Source organism: Cervus elaphus, chromosome 21 (genome assembly GCF_910594005.1).
Source record: "Cervus elaphus chromosome 21, mCerEla1.1, whole genome shotgun sequence".
NCBI classification, from domain to species: domain Eukaryota; kingdom Metazoa; phylum Chordata; class Mammalia; order Artiodactyla; family Cervidae; genus Cervus; species Cervus elaphus.
The window spans coordinates 74,497,288-74,514,193 of record NC_057835.1 but is presented as its reverse complement, the minus strand read 5'-3'; the positions used below and the strand labels follow the sequence as shown (position 1 = coordinate 74,514,193).

Below are 16,906 nucleotides of genomic sequence, written 5' to 3'. Positions count from 1 at the left end.
ATACAGAAAGCTTCTGACATAGCCATCAGAAGGGGGCAGAATGAGTGCCCCCCCTGCCAGTCTTTAGCCAGATGTTATATAGCTACTAGTAGCCTGCTAATTAGAGAGAGGAAATGTCTCAAAGCTTGGAGAATGGCACCAGGCCCCTCACCCACAACATGCATTTTGAGATTACAATGGCACCAAGTGAGTCATCCTGGGCCATAAAGCGATTGACGTAAATCTTGAAGATGGGCAGATTTCCATAGAAATATACAGTTTCATTAACATAGATTAGGAGAACAATGCATGAGTATAACATACTGGTTTGTCAAGTCGGTTCTGAGCCTTTAGGCGGGACTGACTTGAAGACAGTTCACTTCAGTTCAGTTGCTCAGTTGTGTCTGACTCTTTGCTACCTCATGAATCGCAGCACGCCAGGCCTCCCTGTCCATCACAAACTCCTGGGGTTTACTCAAACTCATGCCCATCGAGTCAGTGATGCCATCCAACCATCTCATCCTCTGTCGTCCCCTTCTCCTCCTGCCCCCAATCTCTCCCAGCATCAGGGTCTTTTCCAATGAGTCAACTCTTCGCATGAGGTGGCCAAAGTATTGGAGTTTCAGCTTCAGCATCAGTCCTTCCAATGAACACCCAGGACTGATCTCCTTTAGGATGGACTGGTTGGATCTCCTTGCAGTCCAAGGGACTCTCAAGAATGTTCTCCAACACCAGAGTTCAAAAGCATCAATTCTTCAGCGCTCAGCTTTCTTTATAGTCCAACTCTCACATCCATAATGACCACTGGAAAAACCATAGCCTTGACTAGACAGACCTTTGTTGGCAAAGTAATGTCTCTGCTTTTTAATATGCTGTCTCGGTTGGTGATAACTTTCCTTCCAAGGAGTAAGCGTCTTTTAATTTCATGGCTGCAATCACCATCTGCAGTTATTTTGGAGCCCAAAAAATAAAGTCTGACACTGTTTCCACTGTCTCCCCATCTATTTCCCATGAGGTGATGGGACCGGATGCCATGATCTTAGTTTTCTCAATGTTACGCTTTAAGCCAACTTTTTCACTCTTCTCTTTCACTTTCATCAAGAGGCTTTTTAGTTCTTCTTCACTTTCTGCCATAAGGGTGGTGTCATCTGCATATCTGAGTTTATTGATATTTCTCCCAGCAATCTTGATTCCAGCTTGTGCTTCTTCCAGCCCAGCGTTTCTCATGATGTGCTCTGCATATAAGTTAGACAGAGTCTAGGGTAAATACATAGTACATTAACATAGCCTAAGACAAACATTTTCATAAGAAAAATGCATTGATTAGCTCAAGGTTTGAGAAGTTAAGTTCAGGTAGAACCAGGTATCATTATGGCAACACAGAATTTTAAGAGAAACACTTTTTAAATTTGTATGGACATGAGTTTGAGTAAACTCCAGGAGTTGGTGATGGACAGGGAGGCCTGGTGTGCTGCGGTTCATGGGGTCGCAACGAGTCAGACACGACTGAGCAACTGAACTGAACTGAACTGAGAGAAGGGGAAAAAATATAATGCTAGTTTGTTTCATCCTGCTGCTTAAGAGGGATTAAAAATGTCTGACACTTGCAGCCTATTTCCTCCGTTTGGAGACCCCTGGCTTCCTACCTAAACCTTTCACAGGTTCCTCTATCCATAGGTATCTCCAAGCAAGAATACTGGAGTGGCTTACCATGCCCACCTCCAGGAGATCTTCCCAACTCTGGGATCAAACCCACATCTCTTGAGTCTTTTGCACTGGCAGGGTTTTTTTTTGTTTGTTTGTTTTGTTTGTTTTGTTTTTTTTAATTAACACTAGTGAAAAAAAAAAATTAGCACCAGTGATAGTTTACAGTGGTTGGTGTCGAGTTTTTGGTCTCTGAAGGAGAAAATTTCACTCCGGGGGCAAAGACACAGTCTCAGTCTTTTGTGCAGTAAAGTTATATTAAAGTGAAAAGATAGAAAAATCCTCCAGCAAAAGGCCCTGGAAGGGGCTAGGGCATTATATAGTTTTCAACTGGCTGCTGAGAATAGATAAAAAGAACACTTCAAGACTACAAGTTCCATTGGATCCTTTCCCAAGCCACACATTCTAAAATAACTTCAGTACAAGATTAGCTAGAAGGAACATGTTCTTTGTAACATGTTTCTGAGTGAGATATATTGTTACTGAGAACAGGCTCCCAAGCAAGATTTATTACAATTATAATCATTAACATAGAATCTAAGAAAAGCATTCCCTTGAGTAAGACACTGTGCTTTGTCATCATTAGCTCCTAAAGAAAGGCCAGTTCTTGGGCAAGATACATTTTTGCACAAGGCTTAAGGAAAGCTTGAGTGAGAAAGTTCACCTACTCCTTAAAGGCCTCTGAACTGCCTAACTTTTAACTCTCTCACTAGGACCACTTGGGAAGCTCCCTTAATACTCCAGTAGTTGCCTAATCTACTTTACCAAAAAAAAAACCTGCCACTTACATTATACCTAAGGTAAATTATTTAATGTTTCCCCCTGACATCAAGAATGAAATAAGGACATATTTGCTGATACCACTTGTTTTAAACGTGGCTTTGGATGCTCTAACCAACACAGTAAAAGGGAAAAATAAAAGGCATATGAACTGGAAAGGAAGAAATGACAGTCATTATTCACAAACGGCATACTCATGTATATTGAAAACCTAAAAGAATTGGAAAGTATGTTAACAAGGTCACTGAACACAATGTCTAAAAAATTCAGTTGTATACCTTTATTCCAGAAAATAAATAGAAAATGACATTTAAAAAAATAATTATAATAGCACCAACGGTCATCAAATACCTTGTAAGAACCCAATCAAAAGATGTGATACAGAACATTATTGACTAAAAAAAATTACTGACAGAAATTAAAATAAGTTCTAAATAAATGCAAGTTAATATACCATGTTCATGGATTGCTAATGTTAAGTAGTTAGAAGAAGAAAAAGGAGTCCAGAATGTTGGTGGCTAAAAGACAAGGAAGGGAAAAGCCTGCGAAAATAGAACAAAGGAAGGTCTGAGGACTGGAGTGAGGACCTCAGGTAGAACAAACAACCCTCCTGACTAGCCCAATTTACATAAGGCAGGCCCAGGGGGAAGAAAAAAAACAAATAAAAAGAGGAGCCAAAGGGCCTGGGGTCTTTCTCTCTCTCTCTCTCTCTCACTCTTCTCTTCGTGTCTTTTGGGTCGGCATGCCCTCATGGCTCAAGGATGTATTTTCTTTTTATTTTCTAAATAAAACTGAGTGGTAAAACGGAGCTGTAACACTGATCTGTCTGAGAGCAATAACACGGTCTGTCTGAGATCTGTGACACGCCAAGGACGTTAACATCCATCGCTTCAAATTTTTATTGTGACAAGACAGAACCGGGGAAATTACACACTCCCCTGACACTAAGATGCCACTCCTCCCGAAATTCATCTTTAGATTCAACGAAATTTGATACAATGTCCCAGGTAATTTTTGAGTGGAAATCAATAAGCAGTTTCTAAAATCTATATGGAAATTCAAAGGCTGAGCATAGCCAAGGAAATTTTGAGGAAGAATAAAGCTGGAGTACTTACGACTAGCAACTATCAAGATGTATTATAAAGTTATAGTTACTGTCAACTGTAGTGCTGGAGAAAAAGACTCTTGAGAGTTCCTTGGATGCCAAGGAGATCAAACCAGCCAATCCTAAGGGAAAGCAACCCTGATCCTGAAGCTCCAATCCTTTGGCCACCTGATGCAAAGCGCCAACTCATTGGAAAGGACCCTGATACTCAGAAAGATTGAGGGCAGGAATAGAACAGGGTGACAGAGAATGAGAAGGTTGGATGGCATCACTGGCTCAATGGACATGAGTCTGTGCAAACTCCAGGAGATGGTGAAGGACAGGGAAACCTGGAGGGCTGCAGTCCATGGGGTCGCAAAAAAGTCAGACATGACTTAGTGACTGAACGACAACAACAATTGAGGACCATCTATGCGAGGGTTTTCTTCTTCATCCCAATTCCTGCTGTCATTCTCAAGTAATTGTAAGAAATACCTGGACAATGTATTCTACCAGCTAGGCTCACATTTCTTTGACTTTTCACTCCTGTTACTTTCATTTCTGTTTCACACATACTACCTCTTTGATGGTCACAGTTCAGTTCTTTCTATCACCGGAACCTCAATATCTTCCTTTCTGACTGGAACTTATTCCTACTACACCTGCAGTTTATCTTCTTCTGGATACCCAGCCACTTGACTCCTCCACTTTACACTGGTTATCAGTATCCTTCTATCCTCATCATACGCAGAATAGACATCAGGATCTGTAGCTTGAACTACGTTTACTTTTAGCTCATCTCTTTTAGTGCTAAGAATAGCTCTCAGAATAACTTTTATTTTCAGAGCTTTGGCTCTCATTTTTGGGCTCTACAGCTCACTTTTCTATGAGTCCGAACAACCCTTCAGTCATGTGTCAGTCACACAGCTACCTTCTATACTGAGGCTTCTGGATAAAATCTGCCTATCTTTGAAAATATGAAAAGAATGCAAGCTCATAAACTCTAGTATCAGTTGAACTACAGAGAACTATTCATCAATCTCATTTCCTCTTTTTTTTTTTAATTCATTCTCTATAAAACGAAAGAGTTATTCCACACTTTTGCCAGTCTCCTCAAATCTAGTCATCTCCAAACTTCCTTCTAAGAATACGGCATCATATCTTACTGAGGAAATTGATACAAGGACTTCCTTTCAACTTTGATCCTACTCTACATCAATCCATATCATAAGACACACTTCTTTTCTTTTAAAATCTATACCTATACCTCACTCTTACCTTCTTTTAAAAATTTTTGGCTGTGCTGTGTGGCATGTGAATCTTGGTTTCCTAACCAGGGATCAAACCCAAACCCCCCTGCATCAGAAAGGCAGAGTCTTAACCACTGGACCACTAAGGAAGTCCCTTATTCTAGCCTTCTTATATTTGGTTTCATGGTGTGATTTGACATTTCAGTTTGTAATCAAATCCTACATTTGTTCTTAAGTCCATCTCCTCTCATTCCCACTAAGGTTTTGCTTTATGAATTACCTCTTTCTCAACCTATCTTCAATTTCTTTGTTTCCTTCACCTTATCTTAAAAGCATTTAAGAGACCATCTTGTCTTCTCCCCAAATTCCATTAATCTGCCATTATTTTCTAACTAATGTTAAGCTAGAGCATAGTTTTAATAGAGCTAGGATTTAACTGCCTCCAGATCACACGCTAACAAAGGTAGCTCAGTCTCCTTTGACATATAATAGGGCTTAAATAATAACTCTCTTGAGGTATTATTGTTAGCATTAAATGAGATACCATACTATGTATGGTAGGTGTTGAACAAATATTAATTTCCTTTTCTTTCCTTCCTTTCTAGTTTCTAAGGGTAGGGGCTGTGTCTAAATCATTTTTGCATCTCTAATGTATAAATCATTTTTAGATATCTGATTACCTTATCTAGACCATATCTAATTCCTGAAAATGAGGCAATGAGGGGAGGAACAAAGTCTTTTAAAATTTTCTTATTTCAGTTGTTATTTAGAATTCAGTTCGTTTCAGTTCAGTCACTCAGTCGTGTCTGACTCTTTGCAACCCTATGGACTGCAGCAAGCCAGGCTTCCCTGTCCATCACCAACTTCCAGAGCTTGCTCAAACTTATGTCTATTGAGTCAGTGATGCCATCCAACCATCTCATCCTCTATTGTCCCCTTCTTCTCCTGCCTTCAATCTTTCCCAGCATCAGGGTCTTTTCCAACAAGACTGTTCTTCACACCAGGTGGCCAAAGTATTGGAGTTTCAGCTTCAGCATCAATCCTTCCAATGAATATTCAGGACTGATTTCTTTTAGGGTTGACTTGTTTGATCTCCTTGTAGTCCAAGGAACTCTCAAGAGTCTCCTCCAACACCACAGTTCAGAAGCATCAATTCTTCAGTGCTCAGCTTTCTTTATAGTCCGACTCTCATCCATACATGACTACTGGAAAACCACAGCTTTGACTAGATGGACCATTGTTGGCTAAGTAACGTATCTGCTTTTTAATATGCTGTCTAGGTTGGTCATAGCTTTTCTTCCAAGGAGCAAGCATCTTTTAATTTCATGGCTGCAGTTACCATCTGCAGTCATTTTGGAACCCCAAAAAATAAACTCTCTCAGTGTTTCCATTGTTTCCCCATCTATTTGCCATGAAGTGATGGGACTGGATATCATGATCTTAGTTTTCTGAATGCTGAGTTTTAAACCAACTTTTTCACTCTCCTCTTTCACTTTCATCAAGAGGCTCTTTAGTTCTTTATTTACAAATCAGTGAGTTTTTTTTTTTTTTTTAATTTTTTTTTTTTTTTTTTAATTGGCCTCAGGTAAATCCTTTAACCCATCAGAGCAGAAGGATATCCAATCAGATTAGAGTTCTCATCCTTGGCCAAGAATTCTATCCAACTATTTAATAACTCAAGCCAGGTTTTCTACCTGGTTCATACCTTAAGCTTGTCAACATCTTGTCAGCCGAGTCGCGCGCGGAGGCAGAAAGGAAATCAGTGAGTTTTATATTGTGATATCTGATTCATGACTAAGTTTAGAAAATGAAGCTAGATCTCTCGCTGTGTATGTTTGGATATATATATGCCTCAGTATGTGTCTTTGTCTTTGGATAATATTGCTGGAGGTTAATTTGCAAATGAGCTCTAATCTAGTTGGCCTAAAGAAAAGTAAGCACTTACAAATAAAGCAATTCTAAATACAAGAGAAATTAAGCAATTATGAATTACTGAAGTCATAATTAATGATTTTCAGGTTCACATGAACTGGGAAATATTCAGTATTAAATTACTACCTGGTATTAATGTTTGTTAATCTAATTATTATAAACATGTCTAAGAGTCATTAATATTAAGCATAATATTTTCATTCTGCCTAGGTTTAATATAAGTTAAATAAAATCCTGTTATATCTGTTACAAATTTGTCAGCAAGTAAAGTACCAATGTGAAGAAATGTTTAAGGAAAGAAAATGTAAATGAGATAAGTTTTTAGATAAACTCTGTTAAGAATAATTATGTTTTAACAATATCCATTAGTCTCTCTGCTGCGTTGTGGTGGTGGTGGTTTAGTTGCTCAGTTGTGTCCGACTCTTTTGACTCCATGGACGGCAGCTTCTGGCTCTGCTGTCCATCAAATTTTCCAGGCAAAAGTGGAATAGGTTGTCATTTCCTACTCCAGGGGATCTTTCTGACCCAGGATTTTGGTAAGTTGAAATTTCTAGGGTTGTGCTAAACTAAATAATGGAAGTTTATTGAATAGGTAGGTCATTGCCAAACAAAATAAGATTTTGCATTTATTATTGAATACTAATTTCCTCTTACAGAGAAACTAAAGAAATTTTAGACTATTAATGAAAAATGTATGGTGCTATCCTGAGATGTTTTCTATAAGATAAGCAAAGGTTTTTGGAAATTATCAGGGGTATTAATGCTCATCAATCTATAGAATGCTAATATAAAAGTCAGTTCTTAGTTGCTTAAGGGAAGTAGGAAGTGTTTTCTGTAAAGAAGGTATGAGAAACGGAATTGTATTTTATTAAGCTAAAAGGAAGTAGGTCTGACTTACAAGTGACTGCTTCAGGATGGGAGAATAACGTAATGGGTACAGAAAGTGATAAAAAGTTTTGTGGAAAGTGGACGCTGAGAAAGAGTTTTGGGCTTCATCAGGATTGACTAAGTTTAAAATAAATTTAATTTAGTAAGTTAATTTAAAAGCAAGCTGATACAAAACTTGAATTTGCCTTTTCTCTCTGGTAACAGGACAAGCTTTCACTAGATGTTGAACTGCCTTTGATAATAATTGGATTTTAAGTTTCTTTTCCTCTTAACTGATCTGTTCTGTATTTGCTTCTGAAATCTTCTGTTGTTAATTTGGCTAAGTAAATAACTATTGTTTCACAGAGATTTACAATTCTATCTGGCTGAGTATTCTAAGCCCTTTTGATATTTATGGACAAAACTTCTTAAATTCTAATGAAGCCTTTTTGACCTCTAGCTACCTTTATAATACTTCAAAGGACCCTTGAAACATCCCAAAGAGAGATATTAAGCTAATTAGGTATATTTGATATGCTGAATTACATGGGAAATATTGTCAAATGAGTAGTAAATATCTTCAGGTTATATTATGTGGTAAAGGTTACACTTATTATATGGTAAATATTACATATATGTATATATCCTAGAAATTATATGGAGTCTCTAAAATTCTTATATGTTCTGGTAAAATGTTATCAGTCATAATTCTAGTTACTATATTAAAATGTTGTGACAGCAGTAACTGAGTTTCTTTGTCAAGTGCATTGTAATCAGATTTTAAGCATGACTTCTTAAGGGTTTTGTCATTATAGACAGTTAAGGTTTTATTCTGGTACTTCTGCAAAAATGCCTCCTCTTGAAGGCAATTTATAGAAAGGACTTTTGAATAAATACCAGTTTCTGACTTTCAGACCATAATGCTGAACTAGATAAAAAACTGAAGGATTCTAATGGAAAAACGGATGACTTCACAAAAGGTTAACAAAAGGACTGCATGGGCTGGTGAATGTGCTTATAACTTTTATGGTTTCTACATGAAAAATTACTGGCTTGAATCTGTGTTTTCCAGGTGTAAGGAAACCCTTACCCTCAAACTAATTATGATTCATAATATAGCAAAATTATACTTTTGTAAGCAAAATTGAAACATTTACCTTTTCTCTGTATCTGATCCCTTCACAGATTGGAAACTCCTAGGTTTCCAGTCATTTTTTCAGATAAATTAGGAAGGTTATCTCCCTAACAGTACCAATGCACCCACCAGAGATGCTTGGAGGGTACAAACAAAACATTGTGTGCACCAGGACCCAGGGAAAGGAGCTATGATCCCCAAAGAGACTGAGCCAGACCTGCCTGTGAGTGTTTGAGGGTCTCCTGCAGAGGTGGGGGTTGGCAGTGGTCTGTCCCGGGGACAGGGACTGTGGCAGCAGCCATCCTGGGGGGCTCTGCATGTGGCGAAAGTCCTCTTGGAGGAGCTTGCCATTAGCCTCTGTGGAGAGCCACTGGGTGGGCGATCCACGAAATGGAGAACGACTATACCAAAGAAGTTCTCACACTGCTGTGAAAGGCCCCACAACAACTTCCCAAAGAGACGGGAATCCCCCCGGGAATCTGACTTTGAAGGCCAGTGGGATTTGATCGCAGAACTTCCACAGGACTGGGGAGACAGAGACTCTTGGAGGGCGCAGACAAAACCTTGTGCGCACCAGAAACCAGGAAAGAGGAGCAACGACGCCACCAAAGACAGAGGCAGACTTGCCCGTGAGTGTTTGGGAGCCTCTGGTGGAGGCTTGGCTTGCCACTGGCCTGCCACGGGGTCAGGGCACTGAATGCAGCAGACCTGGGAGGCATGGTATCCTGGCATAGGTCCTTTTGGGGGCGGTCACCATCACCACTAGCATAGTTGGGCCTCAGGCCAAACTACAGGGAGGGAGCACAGCCCCACCCATCAGGAAGCTTGCACAAGCCTCTTATCCTTACCCGTCAGGGGGCAGTCAGAATGAAAACGACAGTCACAGAAAGCTAACCAAAAGGATCGTATGGATCACAGACTTGGGCAAATCAATGAACTTACGACCCATGCCTTGCAGGGCCAACTAAGATGAACAGGTCATGGTGGAGAGTTCTGACAAAACTTGGTTCATGGAAGAAAGGAATGGCAAACCACTTTAGCATTCTTGCCTTGAGAACACCATGAACAGCAGAAAAAGGTAAAAAGATACAGCACTGAAAGATGAAAGCCCCCCACCCCACCCAGGTCAGTAGGCGTCCATTATGCTACCGGAGAAGAGCAGAGAAACAGCTCCGAAAGGAATGAGGAGACTGAGTCAGAGTGAAAATGACATCCAGTTGTGGATCTGTCTAATGGAGGAAAGCAAAGTCTGACTCTGTAAAAAAGAATATTTTATAGGAACCTGGAATGTTAGGTCCATGAATCAAGGAAAATTGGAAGTGGTCAAGCAGAATATGGCAACAGTGAAGATTGATATTTTAAGAAGCAGTGAACTAAAATGAATGAGAATGGGTGAATTTAATTCAGATGACCATTATATCTATGACTGTGGGCAAGAATCCCTTGGAAGAAAGGAGCAACTCTCATAGTCAACAAAAGAGTCAAAATGCAGTACTTGAGTGCAATCTAAAAAAGACAGAACAATTTCAATTCATTTCCAAGGCAAACCATTCAAAATCACAGAAATCCAAGTCTATGCCCCAACCACTAATGCTAAAGAAGATTAAGTTGTAAGTTGTGAAGCTCTACAAGACCGTCAAGAAGTAACACCAAAAAGATATCTTTTTCATCATAGGGGATTGGAATGCAAAAGGAGGAAGTCCAGAGATACTTGGAATAATAGGCAAGTTTGGCCTTGAGTAAAAAATGAGGCAGGGCAAAGGCTAACAGAGTTTTGCCATTGAAAGGGCACTGGTCTTAGCAAACACCCTCTTCCAACAATACAAGAGATGACTCAACACATGAACATCACCAGATGGTCAATACCAAAATACATGCATTATGTTCTTTGCAGCTGAAGATGGAGAAGCTGTATACAGCCAGCAAAAACAAGACTGGGAGCTGACTGTGGCTCAGATCATGAACTCCTTATTGCAAAATTCAGAGTTAAACTGAAGAAGGTAGGGAAAACCACTAGGCCTTTCAGGTATGACATAAATCAAATCCCTTATGTTATACAGTGAAAGTGACAAACAGATTCAAGAGATTAGATCTGATAGACAAAGTGCCTAAAGAACAATGGATAAAAGTTAGTAACACTGTACAGAAGGCAGAGACCAAAACTGATCCTAGTTTTCTGAATGTTGAGTTTTTTAAGCCAGCTTTTTCACTCTCCTCTTTCACTTTCAACAAGAGGCTCTTTAGTTCTTCTTTGCTTTCTGCCATAAGAGTGGTGTCATCTGTATATATGAAGTTATTGATATTTCTCCCAGCAATCTTGTTTCCAGACTGTGCTTCATCCAGCCCAGCACTTCACATGATGTACTCTGCATATAAGTTAAATAAGCAGGGTGAAAATATACAGCCTTGACGTACTCCTTTCCCAATTTGGAACCAATCTTTTGTTCCATGTTCGGTTCTAACTGTTGCTTCTTGATCTGCACACAGATTTCTCAGGAGGCAGGTAAGGTGGTCTGGTATTCCCATCTCTTTCAGAATTTTCCACAGTTTGTTGTGAACCACACAGTCAAAGGCTTTGGCATAGTCAATGAAGCAGAAGTAGATGTTTTTCTGGAATTCTCTTGGTTTTTTGATGATCCAACAGATGTTGGCAATTTGATCTCTGGTTCCTCTGCCTTTTCTAAAACCAGCTTGAGCATCTGGAAGCTCACAGTTCACAAACTTCTATGAAGAAGGATCTCAATAAATCTTATCTACAGTGTTGGTGTTGTTGTTGTTGTTCAGTCACTGAATCCTGTACCACTTTTTGTGACCTCATGGACTGTAGCACAGCAGGCTCCTCTGTCCTCCACTATCTCCCAGAATTTGCTCAGATTCATGGCCATTGAGTTGGTGATGCTATTTAACATCTGATACTTTGCTGACCACGTCTCCTTTTGCCTGCAATATTTCCCAACATGAGGGTCTTTTCCAGTGAGTCGACTCTTCACATCAGGTGGCCAAAGTATTGAAGCTTCAGCGTAAGCATCAGTCTTTCCAATGAATACTCAAGGTTGATTTCTTTTAGGACTGACTGGTTTGATCTCCTTGCTGTCCAAGGGACTATCAAGAGTCTACTCCAGTACCACAATTCGAAAGCATCAATTCTTTAGCTCTCAGCCATCAGAATGGTCCAACTATCACATCCATACATGACTACTGGTAAAACCAGAGTTTTGCCTATAACATCTTTTGTTAGCAAAGTGATGTCTCTGCTTTGTAATACACTGTCTAGGTTTGTCATAGCTTTCCTTCCAAGGAGCAAGCATCTTTTAATTTCACGGCTACAGTCACTGCCCCGGGTGACTTTGGAGCCCAAGAAAATAAACTCTGTCACTGTTTCCACTTTCCCACCTTCTATTTGCAATGAAAGGATAGGACCAGATACCATGATCTTTGCTTTTCAAATGTTGAGTTTCAAGTCAGTTTTATCATTCTCCTCTTGCACCTTCATCATGAGGCTCTTTAGTTCCTCTTCACTTTTTGCCATTAGTATGAAACTATCTGCTTATCTCAGGTTGTTGATATTTCTCCTGGCAAACTTGATTCCAGCTTGCAATTCATCCAGCCTGGCATTTCACATGATGTACACTGCATAGAAGTTAAATAAGCAGGGTGACAACATAGAGCTTTGTTGTACTCCTTTCCCAATTTGGAACCAGTCCACTGTTTCATGTCTGGTTCTAACTGTTGCTACTGGATGTGCACATAGGTTTCTTAGGAGACAGGTAAGGTAGTCTGGTACTCCTATCTCTTTAAGAATTTTCCACAGTTTGTTGTGATCCACACAGTCATTTGTCATAGTCAATGAAGCAGAAGTAGATATTTTTCTGCAATGTCCTTGTTTTCTCCATTCATGATCCAAAAATGCTAGCAATTTGATATCTGGTTCCCTACACTTTCAAAACCCAGGTTGTACACCCGGAAGTTCTCAGTTCATGTACTGCTGAAGACTAGCTTGAAGGATTTTGAGTGTAACCTTACTAGCATTTTAAATGAGCCCAACTGTATGGTAGTTTGAACATTCTTGGCATTGCCCTTCTTTGGGACTGGTATGAAAACTGACCTTTTCCAGGCCTGTGGACACTGCTGAGTTTTTCCAAATTTGCTGACAGCACTTCCAAATTTGAGTGCAGCACTTTAACAGCATCATCTTTTAGGATCTGAAATAGCTCAGCTGGAATTCCATCACCTCCACTAGCTTTGTTCATAGTAATACTTCCTAAGGCCCACTTGACTTCCCATTCCAGGATGCCTGGCTCTAGGTGAGTGATCACACCATCATGGTTATCCAGGTCATTAAGACCTTTTTTGTATAGTTCTTGTTTATATATTCTTGCCATGTCTGCTTAATATCTTCTGTTTCTGTTATGTCCATACTGTTTCTGTCCTTTATCATGTCCATCCTTGCATGAAATTTCCCTTTACTATCTCCGGTTTTCTTGAAGACATCTCTATTCTATCCCATTTTATTGTTTTCCTCTATTTTTTGCATTGTTCATTTAAGAAGGCCTTCTTATCTCTCCTTGCTATTGTCTGGAACTCTGCATTCAGATGGGTATATCTTTTGCCTTTCTCCCTTGCCTTTTGCTTCTCTTCTTTCCTCAGTTATTTGTAAAGCCTCCTCAGACAACCACTTTGTCTTCTTGCATTTCTTTTTCTTTGAGATGGTTTTAGTCACTGCCTTCTGTATAATGTTATAAACTTCTGCCCATAGTTCTTCAGGCACTCTGCCAATCAGATCCAATCTCTTCAATCTATTTGTCACTTCTTCTGCATAATCATAAGGGATTTTATTTAGGTCATACCTGAATGGCTGAATGGTTTTCCTTACTTTATTCAATTTAAGTCTGAATTTTGCAATAAGGAGTTTATGATCTGAGCCACAGTCAACTCCAGATCTTGTTTTTCTGGCTGTATAGAGCTTCTCCATCTTCAGCTGCAAAGTATATAATGCATGTATTTTGGTATTGACCATTTAGTGGTGTCCATGTGTGAAGTTGTCTCTTGTGTTGTTGGAGAAGGTGTTTGCTATGAGTGCATTCTCTTGGCAAAACTCTGCTAGCCTTTGACATGCTTCACTTTGTACTCCATGGCCAAACTTGCCTGTTACTTCAGGTATCTCTGGACTTCCTACTTTTGCATTCTACTCCCATATGTTCCTGAAGTTCTTGTAGGTCTTCATAGGGCCATTCAATCTCAGCTTCTGTGGCATTAGTAGTGGGGGTATAGATTTGATTTACTGTGATGTTGAATGGTTTACCTTAGAAATGAACTGAGATCATTCTTTTGGTTTTGAAATGACAACCAAGTACTGCATTTCAGACTCTTCTGTTGACTGTGAGGGCTATTCCATTTCTTCTAAGAGATTCTTGCCCACAGTTGTAGAGATAATGGTCATCTGAATTAAATACACCCATTCCTGTCCATTTTAGTTCACCAATTCCTAAAATATCAATGTTCATCTTGCCATCTCCTGCTTGACCACAGCCAACTTACCTCGACTCATGAACCAAACATTCCAGGTTCCTATACTGTAGTATTCTTTATACTATCAGATTTTTCTCACCACCAAGACATATTCATAGCTGAATGTCATCCTTGCTTTGGCCCAGCCACTTCATTCTTACTGGAACTATTAGCAATTGCTCTCTGTTCTTTCCCAGTAGTGCATTGGACACCTACTGATGGGGAGTTCATCTTTAAGTGTCTTTTGCCTTTTTATACTGTCCATGGGGTTCTCGAGGCAAGAATACTGGATTTCATTGTCATTTCCTTCTCTAGCAGGCCACATTTTATCAAAACTCCTCACCATGATCCATCTGTGGGTTCACAGCTTCATTGAGTTATGCAAGCCCCTTCACCAGGACAAGGCTGTGTCCACGATGTGGTATCTATAGTGATAGGAGACTAAATTGAAATTAAAGTTGCAACTGGTAAACAAATAGTCACTCATCTGGCCAAGTGCTGGGTGGTCAGGTACTTGTTGGTGACAACAATGAACTCCTTTCCTCTGTGCTTAGACAAAACTGTGAAGTGGGTTTGCTTTGTCTCACCTTCTTAGCCGAGTGATCTTTCTGAGGTTGGTATTCAGTGGGATAGCTAAGAGACTGCTGTTGTCTGCTTGTGAGCTCCAGGCTGGGTTCTCAAAGTCTGGTCTGGGCTACTTTCTAAATTTCTCAGCACTTAAGAAACTCTCAGTGTCATATACCAATCACCAGTCTATCGCTGGGACTTCACAAGCATCCTCCTTTAATGTTAACGACAACCTTGAGTTAGGTATGTATGCACGCAAGGGTACTAAGTCACTTCAGTTGTACCCGACTCTGCAAAACCCATGGACCTAGCCCGCCAGTCTTCTCTGTCCTTGGGATTCTCCAGGCAAGAATACTGGAGCGAGTTGCCAGGCCCTCCTCCAGGTATGGATAACATTCACATTTTAGAAGTGAGGAAGAGATGTGATCTGTGCTTATACCGGATGTCAACAGGTACATTACACTAAGAGGTAGGATGATACAACAGAGAGCTGCCTTTACTTCCGAGGTGTATATTACTACTCCCTTGGTGAGAAAAAGCCAAAGCAGGAGGGTCAGACTCCCGCTGTGTCTCTGCCAAGAGACAAAGCGCGGGGTGTCTCTGGAAAAGTCAAAGCTGCCCAGAAGCTGCAGCTTCTATTAGATTTCAGCCACTTACCTTAAGCAAAGAGAGATTGTGTCTTAACTCTAACATATTATTACTCTGATGATGAGTGGTTCAGCTTCGACATAAACATTCACTTAAAGAATAAACATAAACTACTGAAAAGGGATTAGCACTCTGGCAGTGTATACAAAGGGCTTCCCTGCTGACTCAGGGATAAAGAATTCGCCTGCCAATGCAGGAGAGGCAGATTCTACCTCTAGATCAGAAAGATCCTCTGGAGAAAGAAATGGCAATCTACTCCGGTATTCTTGCATGGGAAATCCCAGACAGAGGAGCCTGGCTGGCAACTATGGAAGGAAAGTCACAGGGCTCAAAATAGCCGGGAGTTAGAACTTCCCTTCAGGTCCTCCCCACCATTCTATGCAAAACAAAGAACCCTCTCAACGGAAGGGGAAAAAATGGACTTTAAGGTTGATTAGCCCAGCTCCCAGCCGGTCCCAGAGCTCTGGTGGATCTCCAGAATTCCTTGCCCCAGCCCTTTAAGAGATAACTAACAACCTCGGAGAAGAACAGCCCCCTTAGGACAGCAGATTTCCACATGCATGCCTGCATAATACCTACTCTTTTCTCGGGTTAGTGCGGCAGCTCACTGGTCTGACTGCTGCCCCTTCTCGCCTCGTTAAAGGTGATCTGTTCCCGTAAAGTGCCAGTCTGGTTCTTTTCTCTGAACCTCGCCTTCTCTAACTCCCTTACCCTACCACCCAGTCCATGGGGGTGCCAAAGAGTCAGAGAGGACTTAGTCGCTAAGTCCCACGTGTATCCATGTCGCGCATTTCTGCAGTCTTCAGACTTTTCTGGCACGGTAAGTCGGGCACTCACAGAGGGACAGATGAACCTCCATTAAAGACCCTATTAAAACAACAACAGCAATCGGGAAAACAAAGGTAATTGGAGCACAACAAAGCGCTGGAGAGGCCTGGGCTCTGACCCGGGGTGGGGCGGGGAGCCCCAGCCGCCCAGGCGGGTCCTCCCTGGCCAGCCCAGTCCTGCCAACTTGGGGCTCTCTGACCCGCCTCCCTTCGCGCGCGCATTTCCGGCCAGACCTGGGGAGGCCAGACATGGCGGTGCTAAGCCAGCTTCTCTTTTCTTGGGGTCGCGGTCCCCGGCGGGTAAGGCAGCGCCGAAAGGGCCGGGTGCCCTGCGTGTCCCCTGCAAGAGCCCCGTCCGGGGGGCGCGCTGAGCGCAGACGCGGCGTCCCAGGCGCGGGGAGGAGCGCCGTGGGGCCCCGCGGCCCCGGTGCGGGGAGCGAGGCGCGGGGGTCCTGCAGGCGCGGGGGTCCTGCCGGCGCGGGGCCGGGGCGGAGGGCCGCGACTTCCCGGCACTGGGATGAAGGGGGGCGATCACGTCCAGCTGCCCTCGGAAGAAGCCCTGGGGTGCGTTTGTGCCGGTGTGGAGGGGCACGGTGAGCGCCTGCGTGGTTCTCACAAGTTGCAC

The 16,906-nt window shown here is 41.5% G+C and overlaps 1 protein-coding gene and 1 non-coding gene across 2 annotated transcripts in view; one reads left to right on the top strand and one right to left on the bottom strand.

The window, feature by feature from the left end:
• Nucleotides 1–6,373: 6,373 nt before the first annotated feature.
• On the bottom strand, nucleotides 6,374–6,447 carry LOC122679713. Its single transcript, XR_006336503.1, has one exon. It is a non-coding gene; the product is annotated as a small nucleolar RNA SNORD93 (small nucleolar RNA).
• Nucleotides 6,448–16,430: 9,983 nt separating this feature from the next.
• DECR1 (2,4-dienoyl-CoA reductase 1) overlaps nucleotides 16,431–16,906 on the top strand; it is a 41,180-nt gene continuing 40,704 nt past the window's right edge. Inside the window, exon 1 of the mRNA XM_043880014.1 lies at nucleotides 16,431–16,581. Coding sequence (XP_043735949.1) covers nucleotides 16,531–16,581 — 51 coding nt within the window. The 5' untranslated portion in view covers nucleotides 16,431–16,530. The remainder of the gene's footprint in view (nucleotides 16,582–16,906) is intronic.